Source organism: Lynx rufus, unplaced genomic scaffold (genome assembly GCF_022079265.1).
Source record: "Lynx rufus isolate CCGP_SWC_20201006 ecotype Redwood Valley unplaced genomic scaffold, mLynRuf1.p SCAF_6, whole genome shotgun sequence".
In the NCBI taxonomy this organism is placed as follows: domain Eukaryota; kingdom Metazoa; phylum Chordata; class Mammalia; order Carnivora; family Felidae; genus Lynx; species Lynx rufus.
In genome coordinates, this window is record NW_025814878.1 from 16,311,815 (window position 1) to 16,330,929 (window position 19,115).

The following is a 19,115-nucleotide window of genomic DNA, read 5'->3' on the forward strand; positions in this document are numbered from 1 at the left end:
AAAAAGTATAGTGTAGAGAATATAGTCAATGATATTGTAGTAAATTTGTACGGTGACAGATGTTAATTACATTCAACGTGGTGAGCATTTTGTAATGTATGCAAATGTCGAATCACTAATGTGAACTAATTTACATGAAGTAAAATACACCTATTTTAAGCATACCGGCCAGTGAGTTTTAACAAACGTACACATTTGTGTAACCACTTCATTTAAAACACAGAACTGTTCCCTTCATGCCCCTTTTCAGTCAATATTCCCCCAAACCCAGTCTCAATCAATCAAAACTCCATTTTCTATCAATAAAGTTTTGGGTTTTTTTGTTTTGTTTTTGAGAGAGAGACAGCATGAGCACATGAGGGGGGTGAGGGACAGAGCGAGAGAGAGAGACTGAATCTTTTTTTTTTTTTTTTTTTGGTTTATATAAGTGATTTTATTTTATTTTATTTTATTTTATTTTTATATGAAGTTTATTGACAAATTGGTTTCCATACAACACCCAGTGCTCATCCCAAAAGGTGCCCTCCTCAATACCCATCAAGAGAGACTGAATCTTAAGCAGGCTCCATGCTCAGTGTGGAGCCCAACGTGGGGCTTGATCCCACAACCCTGGGATCATGACCTGAGCTGAAATCAAAAGTGCGACATGCAACCAACTGAGCCACCAGGCACCCTTCCTGCCACTCAAGTTTCATCTGTTGTATAGTTTCACATAAGAGAATACCCATGTTGCTGCTTATATAGTAGCACTTTCTTCTTACTGTGGAATTGTATTCTGGTTTGTAAATAATTACACAATTTTTGTATCTACTCACTTGCTGATGGACGTTTGCGGGGGGGGTTCCCCCAGTTTATGCTATATAGAGCTACTATGAACATTAATATATAAGTCTTTTCTAAGGACACATTTCCAGTTTTTTGCAAAAATACCTAGGTATAGAATTGCTCTATAAATAAGCGTGTGTTTAACTTAAGAAAATACCAGTGCAGAGTAGCTGTCCTATTTTACACTCCCTTCAGCAGTGGGAGACTTCCAGCTGTTCCACATCCTCGCTATCATTTGTATTGTCAGTCCTTAATTTTAGCCATCAAGTGGGTATGTGGTAGTATCTCACCATAGTTGTAATTCATATTTCCTTGACAGAAATGATATTATCTTTTTATGTGCTTATTGGCCATTATTCTGTGATGTATCTGTTCAAATACATCTCTCACCTTTTTTCTTACTGGGTTGTCTTCTTGAATTTCAAGAGTTCTTTCTATATTCTTGATATGAGTCCTTTGTCAGTATGTATTATGAGTATTATCTCTCGGCCTGTGGCTTGCCTTTGCACTCTCTTAATGGTGTCTCTCAAGACTAAAATTTTTAATTTTGGTGAAGCCCAATTTATCAATTTCCTTTTTAAAAATCTGTACATTTTATATCCTGCTTAAGAAATCTTGGTTGACTCTTAGATCAAAGATTTTTGGTTTTTCTAGAAATCTTATTGTTGTAGCACTTATAAGGTCAATGTTCCATTGTGAATTAATTTTTGTATAAGGATCATGACTCATTTTCTCCAAATGGATATTTATGTCAAAAATCAATCGCCCATACATGGATCTACATCCAGATACTCTTTTCTGTTCAATTGATACACCAATATCCAATTACCGAATAACTCTAACATCATAATAAGTCTTGACATCAGGTAGCGTAAGTCCTCCAATTTTTTCCCTTTTTTCCAAACTATCTTGGCTATTCCAGATCCTTTGAATTTCCATATAATTTTAAAGTCAACTGGTGAATTCCTATGTGGCAAAGAAAACTTGCAGGGGTTTTTACTGGAATTACACTAGTCCATAGATCAATTTAGGAAGAACTGACATGGTAGCATAATACTGAGTCTTTCAAATCATGAAAATGGTAAATCTCTCCATTTATTTTGGTCTTTTTAAAATTTCTCTGAACAGTGTTTCATGGTTTTCATTTTTCAAGTCTTACACATATTTTGTTAAACATACCCCTAAGTAGGGGCACCTGGGTGGCTCAGTCGGTTAAGCGTCCGACTTTGGCTCAGGTCATGATCTCACGGTCTGTGAGTTCGAGCCCCACGTCGGGCTCGGTGCTGACAGCTCAGAGCCTGGAGCCTGCTTCAGATTCTGTGTCTCCCTCTCTCTCTGACCCTCCCCCATTCATGCTCTGTCTCTCTCTGTCCCAAAAATAAATAAACATTAAAAAAAAAATTTAAAAAAAACCTTTAAAAAAAAAACACACCCCTAAGTACTAATGCTTTTTCATAATTGTAAATGTATTTTTTTTTAACATTTATTTATTACTGAGAGAGAGAAAGCATGAGCATGGGAGGGGCAGAGAGAGGAGGAGACACAGAATCTGAAGGAGGCTCCAGGCTCTGAACTGTCAGCACAGAGCCTGACACAGGGCTCGAACCCGCAAACCCAGGGAGATCATGAAACTGAGCCGAAGTCAGATGCTTAACCGACTGAGCCACCCAGGCGCCCCAATTGTAAACATATTTTTAATTTCATTTTTTAATTGTTTATGCCTAGTATATAAAAATATAAATTATTTATGTATATTGATTTTATATCCTGAAAAGTGTGTTAAATGAACTTTTAACTCCAGTAGCTTTCTTACAGTTTCCTAAGATTTTCTATATTTACTCATTCATGGTTATGTTGTTTATGAAGAAAGACAGTTTTACCTCTTCCTCTCCAATAATTTATTTCCTTATTTCGGTGGGTACTACATCTTTAGTATAGTATTGAACAGAAGTGGTCAGAAAAGACATCCTTGCTTTTTCTCATCTCAGTGGGAAAGTGTTCAGTTTTTCATCAAGTGTAATGTTAACTGCAGATTGTTCAAAAATGTCCTTTTATTGAGGTGTTTCCCTTCTATTTCTACCTTTCTAAGAATTTTCTTATATAAACATGTACAGGGGTTGCATTTTGTCACAGGCTTTTCCTGTATGTAGTGGGATAATCATATGCTTTTACAAATATTTTGTTAATATGGTGAACTACATTTACTATTTTCTTCCCTCTACTTAACTGAGGTGTAATTTGTTCTTGAAACTTTTTAAAGAGGAAACATATAAAGCAATTGGTTTAAACGTTTTTTTTTTTCTAATTATAAGCTTTTTTTTAAAGCTATAAACCTCCTCCTTGCACTGTTGTAGCTGAATCCCACAAATTTTGATGTTTTCATTACCATTCAGTTCAAAATATTTTCCCATTTCTCTTATGATTTCTTCTTAAATCCATGCATTAAGAAAAGCTGATAATTTCCAAATATTAGGAAGTTTTCTAGATATATTTTCATCATAAATTTCAACTTAATTCTGCTTTGTCAAGTAACAATCTGCATGATATCCCAATCCTTTTACATTTACTGAAACTTACTTTGTGACCCTACACATGGTCTATCCTGGACAAATGCTCCATGTGTACTTAAAAAGAATTATATTCTGCTGTTGCTACACGTCACATTATAGCTTTAGATATCAATTAGGTCAAACTGGTTGATACTGTTGTTCACATTAGAAAATGTCCTACATCCTTACTGATTTTCCTGTTGCTTATTTTATTAGCTACTAAGAAAGGAACACTAAAATCTCTAAATATAACTGTGAATCTGTCTAGAGTTTTGTCAGTTTTTGTTTTATGTTCTCTGAACTCTGTTACTAGGTACATAAACATTTAGGACTGATAGGCCTTCTTGATGAATATGTATGTTTAATCGTTACTCTTGTTAATAACACTTGACATTTGCTTTGCCTGATATTAATATTAGCACTCAGGTTTTATGATTATTATTTGCATGTATATCTTTCCCCATGCTTTTAACATGCCAGTCTATAGTTGTTTTGACATTGCTGGTGTTTATTTCTCCTTTTATCTTTTTATCCAAGAGGGAAGGCACAGATCGTAAATGTATGTCTCCACGAAATGTTTTCAAGCTGCACACACCCATGTAATCCAGCCCGGATCAAGACACAGAACATTCTCAGCAATGTTCCTCATGTCCACTCCTGCTCATCCCCACCCCTCCAAGGAAAACTGCTGACTGACTTCCAACCTCAGAGGTTCAAACTTGAAGTTTCTAAAACATTTGAGTTTCTGGTATTTATAAATCAGGAAATCTGCATTTCTGACATCCTTTGAGAAATTAGATATGGCCACCCTGGTGTATGTCCCCTTGAGGCGGCAGCAGCCTGCTAACATAGGAGCAGCTGTCCTGAGAGTGTGGTCTCTGTAGGCTTACCTGGGTCACCTCCTTGTTTGCTCACCTGCCTGGCACATTTATTTACATCTATTTAAAGTGTGTTTCTTGTGGAAAGTATATAATTGGACCTTGCTTTATTATTCAGTCTGACAATCTGCTTTTTATCTGAAGGGTTTAGGTCATTTATACGCAACTATCCATATGGTTGGGTTTAAGTTTACCATCTTGCTATTTGTCTTTATCCCATCTTTTCTTTGTTGTTCCCCCCCCCTTTTCCTATCTTCTCTTAGATTGAATTTTCTTCCATTTTATCTCCACTCCACCTATTGTCTTATTACTGATATGTCAATATTTTTGTGTGTTTACTCTAGGGTTTATAATAGACATCTTTAAGATATAATATTCTACCTTCAAACAATACTACACCTATTCATGTATAATGGGTACTAAACTTATTCATGTCTATTACACAGAAAACTTTCAACAATGTATGTCCATTTTCCTTACTTAACCTTATTGTATTGTTTTCATACATTTCACCACTTCCACATGCATAATCCTCACAATATGTTATTATTTATGTTTTAAATAGCCAGTTATAACTCTCAGATAACATTTACTCAATGGAAAACAAGACAAGGATATCTGCTTTCACCACTGCTGTACAATATAGTATTGGAAGTTCTAACCAGAGGATTTAGACATGAAAAAGAAATAAAAGAGACAAACGAGAGGAAGAAGTAAAATTACATCAGTTCACAAATGACATAATTTTATATATAGAAAACCCTGAAAATTCCACACCAAAAAAAAACCCCAAAAAAACTGTTAGAGCTAACAAAATTCAACTGAGTTGTAGGATACAAAATTAATACCCTCAAATCAGTCGTATTTCTGTATACTAGCAATGAACAATCTGAAAATAAACTTAACAACTCCATTTACAATAACATCAAAAATAATAAAATAGGAATAAATCAAACCAAAGGGGTAAAAGACTTGTACGTTCCTACACCTAGTCAATGAAATGTTGATGATAGAAATTAAAAAGAAAATAAATAAATGAAAAGACATTGCATGTTCATGGACTGGAAAACAATTTTGTTAAGACGATAACACTACTCAAAGCAATGTATAGATTTAATGCAATCCCTATAAAAATCCCAGTGGCATTTTCAGAAACAACAACAACAAAAAATCCATCCTAAAAATTCATATACAATCTCAGAGGTCCCCAAATAACCAAAACAATCTTGGAGGACTTTCAACACTTACTACAAATTTACTAATCAAAACAGGGTGTTACTGGCATAAAGACAGACATATAGAAAAACAGACTAGAGTAGCTCAGAAATAAACCTTCACATATATGGTCAAACGACTTTTTATAAGGGTGCCAAGATCACTCAATAGGGAAAGGATAGTCTTTTCAACAAACAGTGCTGAGAAAACTAGATACCCACATGTAAAACTAGATATGCAACTTCCAATGAAGCTGGGATCTTACCTTATGCCACATACAGAATTAACTCCACCTGGCTCAAATACAAAACTGTAAAAGCTGAAAATATAAAACTCTTAGAAGAAAGCACATGGGGAAGGCTTCATGACATGGATTTTGCAATGATTTTTTGGATCTGACAATCAAAAGCTAGGAAACAAAAGAAAAATAAACTGCACTTTTATCAAAATTAAAAAAATTTTGTGTATCAAAGGATACCATCAAGAAAGTGTAAAGACAAAAAAAAAAGTGAAAAGAAAGTCTACAGAATGGGAGAAAATACTTGAAAATCTTATATCTGATAGGGATTAATATTAATATTAATCTAATAGAGTCTCTAGCCCTAATTTCCAATTTACAGAAAAACAGAGGATAGAAGAACAAGTTAAACATTAGCCTGAGTAAAAAAAACCAGACAAATCTAGAACAAGAGATATCCTAAAAGATGTCCTAAAAGATATCCTAAAAGCCTACTGGCTTAGTAAGGGTATTGTGCAAGATTAAAGAAAAGAGACAACAACAAAAAAATGCATGATTCTTGGATTGTGATTAGGGAGCAAGGAGTGAGCTTTAAAAGACATTCTTAAGATAACTGGGAAAATATGAGTCCCTATATTATGCAAGAAAATGCACGCATACTTCAGAAACGCATACTGATACAGTTAAAAGTAAAGTGTTATGATGTCTGAAACTTAGTGTTAAATAGTTCTGTCCCCCCAAAAATAAGACAGAAAATATGACAATGTAAACAACTGTCAAATTTCAATGGAAGGTATGGTGTATGAGTGATTACTGTACTATACCTTCCTCTTTTCTGTAAATTTGAAAATTTTCAAAATGAAAAGTTTAGGGTAAAAAGCCTCTAGGCCACTAAATTGCACAACTTAAAATGGTTAAGACAGTGAATTTCATATTATGGGATTTTTATCTCACAACAAAACCCTATCCCCCTGCCCTCCCCACCAAAAACAAACAAACAAACAAACAAACAAACCCAGAGCTTGGGTATCTGACACTGTATTGGAGAAGTATCCTGCACAGCCCCATTCTCATAGACCATGATGTGAACGGTGTCCCCTGGAGTTATGTAGTGGTCTTATGTTGAAATAGAGTTAGAAAGAAACACAGAATCTTTAGACGGAATTAAAATAAAATTAGGATAAGATATATTGTATGATAAAATTACTTTTATAATTTGTTATTATTAATTTTAGAATGCAGAGGAGGAAGCAAGGCATGATGATCTGGCCCCAAATCAAGCACAATTGGTTAAGAATAAAATGCCCAAAGCAAACCAAACTGGCCCCACACCTGGGTTGATGGATGGAGGAGGTGGAGGTGGGAGAGGTCGGCCTTCTTTAACGGCTAGTGTAGACTGCTTGGCTGAACGGATTGCATTAATGAAATCTTCATGCTGTTGTCTCCAGTTAGATCTCCTCACAGGTTGATGCTATAAAAAAGAAAACCAATATATACTAACCTCGACTGTACATCTGTCCCTTGCAACTTTATTTTAAGCTGGGATTTAAATTTACAGGACATAGGACTGTGAAATTTGGAGGGAAAAGAAAATTTGTGTTCAAGAGTACAAAAAGAGATTTGGAAAAATACAGTAATAAAATTTGCAAGTCACAACAGTGTGGGAAAACAAAAAATAACAATCAGAAAAACAAACGACAACACTTTACAGAAAGACTTAACTGTAAGATGAAAAGGGACTTTCTTCCAAGTTAATTGCGAGATTTAATGCTACACTAATGAAAACATAAACGAGATTCTTTTTTGCCACATCTGGAAAGTATCTGAAATACATTTCGAAATCTAAGTGAGCATGATTAAAAAGAAAACAGTAAAGGTGGATTATACTTACATGACATTACACTGCACTATCAAGCAAAAATGAAACCAGAGAGCCAAAAAGGGGCTTTAATGTACTTAAGGATGTAATCAAGAAGAACAAGCACGATACTGATAGTACCTTGGACTGAGGAGCTGTTCTCACAATGAGAATGTCAGTGCCCTGTAATCTTTGTTTCAGGGAATTGAAAGGTTTACGCTTTTTGTTGAAGAGTTTCCTACATATTGGTCCATGTCTTTCCTAGAAAAGAAACAGTGGGGATTAAAATTTTTAACATGTATAGTCACAAGGTTTGTACTCAGGCAGCCCCCACTACAATGACGGGGTTCACCTTCGGAGCCAAGTTCATTCTCTAACTCTCAAATCACAGCAGAGCAAATCCATCTGGCTCTCTCCACCCATGTTACACATCACTAGATATTGCGTGAGGGCAAGGTCAAGAAAAGGCCTCCACAGCTACAGAGACTTATTTCGAATTTGGTTTTATACACTGAACTCTACCACTTGGGCTGCGTGAATGATTCCAGGCATTAAATAATGTTGAGAAGGCAAACATTCTAGTTTAAATCGAAATAAATATTTTTGATATTGAGCTAGGTACTCACTGAAGCCAAGGAAATTTTCCTGTCTCCTGTTTCCTGCCTCCACGGTTTCCAAATTCCACGAGCAAGGCATCCAGTAACATTAACAGGGAATCTGAGTCCCAGCAATCCTAATATTCCATTTTACCGTTCTTTTGAGATAGCCCTTTGCATACAGCAGGGGGAAACTTAGCTCCTACCGATGGAACCTTCTCAAGAAAACTCTTCTTACCACTCAGCAATTTCAAAATTGAATTCAACGGGGCCACTTTTCTACATAGAGCACGTTAAACTACTTAACTTCCTCAAGGAGTGGAGAGGTTTCAAAGAAATATTTGAGAACATCTGCAAAAGACAACTGGGACAACCATACAAATAAGTGAAGAATACACCAATTCCATTTACATTATGAAGATATTTTCCTTTAATTTATCCAAACATTTCACATCCATGAAGTCATCTATTTCAGAGCAAATCTAAACTTTTAATATTAAGTTTTAAAGTGTTACAATATTTAACATTTAACAGATAATCGGCAGGGAAAACATTCTTTACTCCAGCCAAGTAATCCTTTAAGTAGTCAACATTTCTAGTACATAAAAAACGGCACCAACAAACAGAGCTTTGCCTGTGTACCACCCTTACAAAATCTGCTAGGGCATCACTGCTATAGAATTATACCAACAACTTTCCACTAAATGGCCTCTTCCTTGGTGGATATGGAACTCATAATGGTTAACACACAGTTCCTTTGTCCAGACCCAACAAAATACGGACTCTATAAAAAATCCCTATACTTGGTTACAAACAAGCTATACCATTTTATTTTTTTAAGTTTTATTTAAGTAATCTCTACACCCCATGTAGGGCTCAAACTCATGACCCCAAGATCAGGAGTCACATGCTCTACTGATTGAGCCTGCCAGGTGCCCTTCATTTTATTATTATCTTTTTTAAGTTTATTTATTCTGAGAGAGATAGAGAGGAAGAGAGACTCCAAAGCAGGCTCCGCACTGCAGAGCCTGGATGTGGGGGCTTGAAGCCACAAACCATGAGATCATGACCTGAGCTGAAATCAAGAGTCAGACACTCAACTGACTAAGGCATCCAGGCGTCCCCTCCATTTTAAATTAAAGGAAAGAAAGGTATCACATCATTCGATCAAATGCTCTTTGTAGCCTGGAGATAGGCCTAGAAAGTAAAAACCAAGAAGACGCCAAGACACATTTGACATTCAGTGATTCCATTTCAAATGGAATGGTACCTCCTAGTTCTGCAACTCATCCTTATGGGGTGCAAGCCTGGCTTGGCAAAAAGCAGCACACCAGTGGATTCCTGGGCCACAACAGGCCCTGTGAACTCCTGTTTCTAAATTCAGGAAGCGCTAACTATAGTTAATCAGAACAGGTATTTCATTTTTAAAATTCCCCAGAGAAACAAAACTTACAACCTTATTATATAGTCTTTTGCCCCAAATGTAGTCAGGTATATGGTCCAAAACCTTTAAGTCTGCTTATGTCTCCTTGATCTAAAATGTTCAATCTCATAGTTGTATTATCACCTTAAGTTGTTTGTTTGTTTTTAATCATTTTTCTTGGGCATCTCTTTAGAATACCGAGGTCTAATACCTGTTTGATTCCCCAATTTTTAAATAAATTAAGCTTTTATTCCACTTTATAGGCATCAATCAGGGGACTTGACATGCAGTTAGCTTGAATCTGATTAACAATTAAATCTTGGAACAGGAACTTACATCCATTTTGTTCAAATTGCATAAAACCCCTGAAAATTGAAAGGTTCTGTCTTCATACGTGGCAAAGCAGGAAACAGAGGGAGGTTAAAGGACTTGTCAGAATTAGTGACAAATTTGAGGCTAAAAGCCAAGTTTCCAGATGCTCCAAATTCAATGTTCATTCCTCTTGACTAGCTAATTTCCCTGGTGCTTTGGCCTTAAAATTTGAATTTTTGATGCTTATAGAAAAGGCAAAAGAGCCAAAAGCTCTCAAGAGACAATGAGCTGTGCCAAAACACTTTCATCTGGCATCCTTTTTCTAAGAGTACCATGTTTAATTACACTCCCTTCTGAATGGGGTGGCATCTATCCGCCTCAGTGTCCTCCGGGCCTGCCAGCCATAGGTTATCCTATCCTCTTCCCTCGCTTTCTCTCCACATCTGTCTTTAATCTTTGCCGCTACAGCCTCCTCACTGACTTGACAGTTCATTTAACTCCAACGAAACACATCTACAAAATGTCTTTATGTTTACCAGAACATCTGCTGCAAAGCGTCTTCCACAGACTTCACAGGGAAGTAACTCCTGATTGCCATCTGTATAAGATCCAAAAGCACATTATGTTAGTTTCGTGGAACTGCCTGCCCAAGAAGAAATGACTAACTGGAGGGGACCTCAATAGCTTGATCTCCTCACTCTTTTCCCTCCCCACCAACTTCTCTTAGGAAGATATTTCATGCACTCACCCATTTTCCTCTTCTAACAGAGACTTCTCACTTCACTAAACAGGTAAATTCCATATCCTTCAGGCACCCAGAGTACATTTAATATACTCCTAAACTAAGCACCTGATAGCTTTGCTTTAGACAGAAGTACAAAGTTAATACTTTAGTATAAAGTCATAAATTAACTGGGGCACCTGGGTGGCTCAGCTAGTTGAACGTCTGGCTGTGGATTTTGGCTCAGGTCAATGATCTCACGGGTTTGTGGGATTAAGCCCTGCACTGGGTTCCATGCTGACAGCACAGAGCCTGCTTGGGATCCTCTCCCTCTCTCCTCTCTGCCCATCCCCTCACTTGTGTGCACGGTCTCTCTCAAAATAAATAAATATTTTTTAAAAGTGATAAATTCTCTAACAGTAACATCTTTGAGATTCCTACTAGAGTGCAACGTCTGTGTGTGTGCTAAATGAAGGCATGGCAATTTATCATAGGTCATATGTAAAGGATCACCTAATAATCAAATTTAAGGTCAACTTTCCTGAGAATGGCTTTCTCTCTCTCAAAGAGTTTTGCAGGAAAAACTCCTACCTGAGAGAGAGTATAAAATACTGATGAAAAGGACCGAGTAGAAAGAACTGAGGAGTTCTATCTAAATCAAGAAAGATGGGACCATTACAGTGGAGAAGCATGTGAGGATAAGCATCATCCTAGGGGTGGTGTTGGTGTCAGACCTCTTACTGAGGTCAGTGAAGAACACTCACTGCTGGCATTTTATATACAGTTGTGAATGAGTGAAGGACTATAATCACAATACGCTCACTACTCGCTATTGTTATTGATATTCAACTATAGTGTTTTAAAAGTTAAATGAAGAATAAAGTCAAATACATTAAAAAAAAAAAAAAGGCACGAGATTGCACCCACATATGTCCCATGTCTCAAAGTACCTGACCCCATAGTAAGGTGCTTAGTAAATACTTGTTGAATGTATGGGCCAAACAAGAATTGAGTTTCTACCACAAGACCAGTCATTCAATAAATATCTGCTACATGCAACTCTGTAGAAATATTGAGAGAAACCATATATACGTCCGGCACAGAAAAGAATTGTGGGCATCAATTACATTAAAGTTAGATAAGTGTCAAAAGAAAAGGAAAACATGGAATTCTGAGAAGATTTTGCTTCATATTACTTAAAGTTCACCTGGAGTCGAATACATAAAGATTAGAAAAGCTGATCATGGAGAGGACTTTATATTAGATTAACAATCTGGGCTTTATCCTACAAACAAGGGGAACAATCGCTGACATGAAGAAGAATCTGAACAGAGCTGTGGAAGGTTCATGTGACAAAGGTGAGGAGGGCCGAATGGACGGTAGTGGGAGGGAAGATGGGATTTCAGTTAAAAAGCTAAAGGTGTAGGCTGGAACTGGAAAGAAAAGAGGAAACGGGAGACACCAGGCTCAAAGAACTGACAACATGACTAGCTGTGGAGGGAGTGGGGAAGTGGCAAAGAGAGAACAGTGCTGAAGGACACAGAACATGGTCGGGCTGTGGACAGAAACAGAATTTGAAAAGAAGGGCCATCTTAGTAAGAAAAATGACCTCAGCTTTGGAAATACTGAGTTTGAGAGAGTCATCCAGCCAGCAGGATGGAAATGAGGGAGGTCAGGGCTAGAGACACAGATGTAGGCTTTGTTTGGAGAGTGATGTAAAGGCATGATATTGCCAGGGAAGAGGTCATGGAAAGAGAAGTACAGGGATGATCCCTAGGGAACTCCGTATTTAAGGGCCAAGAAGATGAGGATGATAAGCCAGAAGGAGAAACAGGAGAGAACAGGGTCATGGAAACCAAGAAAAGGTTTGAAAAAGGAAGGACTGATTAACAGGAATCAGATGGTAGCTCATTACAGACATTGTTGATTTAAATGATTTCTTCTCACATCTGCCAGATGGTATTGTATTTGCAACACAGGTCATCCATTACAGCATACAGAAATATTACTCTTCCTCTCTGTTCTTTTGGCCTTCTAACTCTGTAAAACTGGGTCTTAAAATTGTGGTGTTTTTTTTTTTTTTCAGCAAGAATATTCCACCCTTCCACACACTTACTAGTGAATAAAAGGTACTCATCTTAATTACAAAACTGCTTTTTCTAAACTGCTAATGAAGGATGATTTTTATGATTATTACTGTGACGTTTGTGTAGTGTTTTCTGGTTTCCCAAACGCTTTTCCTACGTAATCTCCTTTACTTCTCACAGCAGCCCTGCAAGACAGAGTTGGTACCACCTTTTTTTTTAACAGATAAGAAAACAGAGATTGAAAGTTGGGGGACTTCTCGAGACCACAGGTAGTAAGCAATAACACTGAGACTCAAAACTTGAGTCTCTGTCTCTACAAGTATTAAGACTATGTATCCAACCATTACCATAAGTGCAGATATGTCAGTACTAACCTGCAAAACAAATGAAGTCCTGAAGGATAAATAGCCTCTGATTTAAATCCATGAGTTTTAATTAGTTCAATGAGTTTAAAATAATGAGATACAATATTCAACAGAACACCTGGAATACTGCATTCTGAAGCTTGACTATAAGGAAGGGAACACGTGCCTAAGTCACTTAAACCAAACATGGAGATCAATGAGGTCTATAGTACTTGTTCCAGAATGCTGAATCACATAGAATATATGATCACTAGAACCTTAAAATAATTTAAAACAACCAAAAGGCCTTGCAACAGGTGAATGGTTATACTGTTAACATCCAAACCCTGGAATACTGTTCAGCAACAGAACACTATTGATATATGCAACACCTAGATGGATCTCAATGCTGAGAAAAGCCGATCTCAAAAGGTCACATACTGTATGATTTCATTTGTGTAACAATCTCAAAATGACAAAATTATAGAGATGGAAAATAGTGATTGCCAACAAGGAAGGCATGGAGGTGGTTGCGACTATACAGGATACAATGAGGGAGACCTTTGGGTAATGCAATAGTTCTGTAGCTATAATGTGGTTGTGGTTATTATACATGTAACAAAATGGTCTGGAACTATAAATGCACATTGCACCAATGCATGTTTCCTGGTTTTGATATTGTACTATAGTTAGTTAAACTGGACCTTAAACTGGGGAAACTGGGTAAAAGGTGAATGGGATCCTACTATTTTGCAATTCTTGTGCACTAATTTTATCAAAATAAAAAGTTTAAAAAAACATCTAGGGGTCAGCAAATTGTGGCCAGTAGGCCAAATCTGGCACTGTATGTTTTTGTACATAAAGCTTTATTAGTAAAGAATCATACCCATTTGCTTGTTTATATAATATCTATTGCTGCTTTCACACTACAACAGTAGAGTAGTTGTTAACAGAGACCGTATGGCCTACAAAGTCAAAAATTACACTAAAAAACAGGTTGCCAATCAATGAATGAGAATATAGTGATTAAAAACGATCTGTGGGAGAATAACATGGAAAATGTTAATGATACATTTTTATTCATGTATTTACAAATAAAGACTGGAAATAGATCATTACATGTATAGATATACATACACACACACACACACACACATGTGACACACACACCTAAGTGATAATAAAGGTGCACGTTTAGTTTCCTGCATCTTCAATTTTTCTACAAAGAATACTCATTATTGTTTTAAAAATTAAAACACTGACATTTTTAAAAAGAACCCTTTGATAGGAAATATTCTAAAACAGTAAGTACCAACTTAGCTATTTGTCTTTACCCTAAGAGGAGTATTACTTAGTAGACTATTAAAGTGGCCACTGTTAAAATGAACAAATCAGGAGACTATAGATGCTGGAGAGGATGTGGAGAAACGGGAACCCTCTTGCACTGTTGGTGGGAATGCAAATTGGTGCAGCCGCTCTGGAAAGCAGTGTGGAGGTTCCTCAGAAAATTAAAAATAGACCTACCCTATGACCCAGCAATAGCACTGCTAGGAATCTACCCAAGGGATACAGGAGTACTGATGCATAGGGGCACTTGTACCCCAATGTTTATAGCAGCACTCTCAACAATAGCCAAATTATGGAAAGAGCCTAAATGTCCATCAACTGATGAATGGATAAAGAAATTGTGGTTTATATACACAATGGAATACTACGTGGCAATGAGAAAGAATGAAATATGGCCCTTTGTAGCAACATGGATGGAACTGGAGAGTGTTATGCTAAGTGAAATAAGCCATACAGAGAAAGACAGATACCATATGGTTTCACTCTTATCTGGATCCTGAGAAACTTAACAGGAACCCATGGGGGAGGGGAAGGAAAAAAAAAAAAAAAGACGTTAGAGTGGGAGAGAGCCAAAGCATAAGAGACTGTTAAAAACTGAGAACAAACTGAGGGTTGATGGGGGGTGGGAGGGAGGGGCGGGTGGGTGATGGGTATTGAGGAGGGCACCTTTTGGGATGAGCACTGGGTGTTGTATGGAAACCAATTTGTCAATAAACTTCATATAAAAAAAAAAATAAAGTGGCCACTGTTTTTATACATTGGCTATTATTTTTATACATTGGTTTAAAATCTTAAGACAATTTTTTAAATAAGGAAAATAAAGTGATCTGGAAGCCATCAACAGTTTTGTTTAGCATGTTAACAATGAAAAATAAGCATCACAAAGATCTCGGTTCAAAAATTTTATGAGAAGCCTGGAGAGGATTATGGCTGTAATGAAATTGGAAAAAATTTTACTTCTGACTAGACCTACTATTTCTGAGCTGGAAGTTAAGAATGCTCTGTACAGACACCTACCAATCCACACTTCCTTACAAAGGCATGGTAGAAAAAAGAAAAGGAAGACATTTTCTCATTCAGTTGTCAGCGAATCAAAAAACTCTCACATTGTTCTTTGCAGTCCAGAACATACAACTACTACCAATATCAACATCTTCCATGGCCCTATGGTGAAGGGGGTAACAACTTATTAACTTATCTCAGGAACATGAGTTCTGAAAGAAAAAAGAGGAATTAAGACAGGATGGCAAAGAGAACACCCAAATCAGTTTTTGCTTTCCCCCCAAGTCCCCAAAAAACTGCAGTAAAGGAAAAGAGACAAAGAGAGCCACAGGTCATGGAGGAAGGAAGACAATAAAAAAATTGGACTCTGGAAAACTGATAGACATAAGTGACCCAGAAGACTTAAAACTACATCAATATCCACTTTCCAACCAACACTGCAGAACCCTTCAAAGTTGTAGGAATCCCCAGAGCAGCAAGTATCTCTGGAATTAGGACGAGATAAATGAGGTAGAGCCTGCTAAAATATGGAGGGCCAAGATGAAAGAGTTCTGAAAAGAGTGGATTCCTAGATGCCCGCCCCCCCCGGCTCCATACCTTCTGGGTGACTGCCCTCTCCAACTGTAGCCTGTCTACTCTCCCAAAAGGACTGAAAAGAGGAGGTCTGCCTACCCATGTCTTCAGCAGCACCTCATGTTGCCTGATTATTTGTGGTAGTTACATTCTATAAAGTCTCTGTGAGCACTGAATGGGCAAATACAGACTTACTACTTCTAGGGGAAATAGTGTCAAGGTCCTGTGAGCCTCTGGTCACCCTATTTTTATCAACCTATCAACCTATTTAAAGACACCTTGTATAAATATATATTGTTGATTCAGTAACCATGAACACACATAGCCAGCAATGCTATAACTCATGCCTGGATGAAGCTTATCTAACAGACATAGTTTCTCCATAAGGCACATCACAGACTTCCTGTACTCAGAAACACTAGAGTACATTTCAACACTGTGTTTGGGGGTCATTTTGTACAGCAAAATCACCAAGAAAAATTGCAAAAATATGAAAAATGTGGCACAGACTGTGAAAAGGACACTTGTTTACAGGATGAGAGCTGAAACAAGAAGGCAGGGCATCACTTTGTTCTAATTTTGCTGGGAACATGCATGTCGGGTGACTCACCTTTTTTTCTTTTAAATATTTGTATTTGAGAGAGCACTGGCAGAGGAGGGGCAGAGAGAGAAAGAGAGAGAAAGAGAAAGAGAGAGGGTGGGTGGGTGACACAGGATCCGAAGCAGGCTCTGCATGGACAGTAGATAGCCAGAAGCAGGGCTTGAACCCACAAACCACAAGATCATGACCTGAGCAAAAGCTGGGCACTTAACCTTAGACTGAGCCGCCCAGGTGCCCTGTGACTCAACTTTTTGACTGCTATGTGCAGGTCTGCAAATGACCATGAAAGCACCACAATATTGTTTCTAGGTTTTCAAATTTTAGCAAGTAGGCAAATTTTCAAATAGGGACTCGATTAATCAAGGTTGATGACATATGTGTGCATATATGGCGATTAACCTAGTGATTACTTTCATGAATAGTGATGCTGAAAGCAGAGAATACTCCAAATCCCCTTCCTCTACTGGCTCATAGAACTCTGCCTACCAGACTTACTCTCAAGGCAGAATGAAAACTTCCCTGAGAATATAACCATTCCATGACAAAATACTTAAAGATACCAACACTGGAAAGATACCCAAAGAGCTCACTCAGACTACAATAAAGCTCAAAATTATCAAATGCCACTTATCCATTCAGAATTTCCAGTGTCTCCTTTCTCTAGTCTTTTTTTTTTTTTAATTTTTTTTCAACGTTTATTTATTTTTGGGACAGAGAGAGACAGAGCATGAACGGGGGAGGGGCAGAGAGAGAGGGAGACACAGAATCGGAAACAGGCTCCAGGCTCCAAGCCATCAGCCCACAGCCCGACGCGGGGCTCGAACTCACGGACCGCGAGATCGTGACCTGGCTGAAGTCGGACGCTCAACCGACTGCGCCATCCAGGCGCCCCTCCTTTCTCTAGTCTTAATGAGCCAACAAGAATTTCCAAAGATCTGAAGAAAAACTCTAGCATGTAAGCCCAAAACAAATAAAAAAGCAATCTAAATAAAAACTAAAACTCTTAGAAATTAAAAGTCTTTAGGAAAAATGAAAAACTCAACAAAGTTTGGAAGATACACTTAGGGAAATCTTTCAGAAAGTAGAGTAAAACGGCACAGAGATGGGAGAGAAACATAAGCAATTTGAGTACCTCTGGTCCAGCAGGTCCTACTCCAAATAACAATTCAAGAGAAAAAAAGGAGAAAACACAGGGAAGAAAATAAAAAACTTGAACGATTTCCAGAAGTGAAAGGACATGAGCCTCCATTGAAAAGACACCACACAATAGATGAAAATAGATCTGTAACATCGTGAAACTTCAGAATGCTAGAGATAGAATTCTATGGAGATGAAAAAAAATAACAACATACAAAATATTAGGAATCAGAATGGCTTCAGATTCCCATATAGTAAATTTATAAAATGGGGGGAAAATCCTCTAAACTTCAGAGGGAAAATAATCTACAACCTATAATTTCATACCCAGCCAAGCTATTTATGAAATATGAGAGTTGAGTGTATTTTTCAACATGCAGGGTTTCAAGAAGTTGACTTCCCACATACCCTGTCTCAAGAATTACTGGAGGATGTGCTCCACAATGTGAGTAAAACATACAGCAAATAGGCAATTCAACACAAGAGGGAAAGTAACTCCCAAGATAACAGCTGGAAAAACTAGAAGAAAACCAGTCCATATCTGAAGGTGTGTAATGAAAAATTGCCAGGTTGAAGGCTGCTGTGAGCAAGATATTCATTGCCTTTTAATGGGAGGACAGTATGTCCTAGTGTATCTGGCTCCCATTCTGTTCTATACTTGGCTTATGACCATGTCCCATTGGAGTGCTTGTTCTTCCCTTCCCATTCTGACATCTACATGAGCTGAGGACACCCATTTCACTCCACAGGAAGGTTCTGCATTGATCTTCAGATCATGGTGACCTTAGAAGCAGAAAATATAAAATGAGCATTCAGCCACTAAGCATATTTATGCAGGAGATCCAAGATGTTTCAACTGAGGGGACTTGTGTTCCCTAGGATTCACTCATTATCTGGCTCAATGACATCTCCACCTAGGGCTCTTGTAAATTCTAGACATGGAACTCAGGCTCAGAGACCATTCAGCTCAAGCATGCCTTCATCAACTGGTAGTAACTACTACCCTCATAAAGCCAGATTAGTGTTTCAAAACTACACTACACAAGATATTGTATTTAGGAATACCATACAGGTGATGATTAATATAATCTAGACAGTACTTAAGAGTTCCTGAGGGGAAAGAGTGGAATGAAATTGAGGATGGAACCACAGGTGGCTATGTTCTATTTCTTAAAAAAAAAAAAAAAAAGTAAGGCCGTTAGAATTTTTACCTTATCCTGATTCTTCATTGTAACAACCAAGGTGGATAAAACATACTAATCAATGCGCAAGAAAAAGCGACATAAATGTACTGATAATAGTAAAGTTACAAGCTGGCTGGAGCTGTCTGTCCTTTACCTGAGATGATTTGATGACATCACAATGGAGGTATGGATACAATGGGCTGCACAACAATATACACAAGTGGT

The 19,115-nt window shown here is 37.5% G+C and overlaps 1 protein-coding gene across 1 annotated transcript in view; it reads right to left on the reverse strand.

The window, feature by feature from the left end:
• The window catches only part of ZC2HC1B (zinc finger C2HC-type containing 1B), a 32,259-nt gene extending 21,613 nt beyond the window's left edge, over nt 1-10,646 (reverse strand). The window contains exons 1-4 of the mRNA XM_047102991.1: nt 10,643-10,646; nt 10,431-10,492; nt 7,705-7,824; nt 7,038-7,176 (exon numbers count right to left, since the gene is read on the reverse strand). Of these exons, the coding sequence (XP_046958947.1) occupies nt 7,038-7,176; nt 7,705-7,824; nt 10,431-10,492; nt 10,643-10,646 (325 nt within the window). The remainder of the gene's footprint in view (nt 1-7,037; nt 7,177-7,704; nt 7,825-10,430; nt 10,493-10,642) is intronic.
• Nucleotides 10,647-19,115: the final 8,469 nt, after the last annotated feature.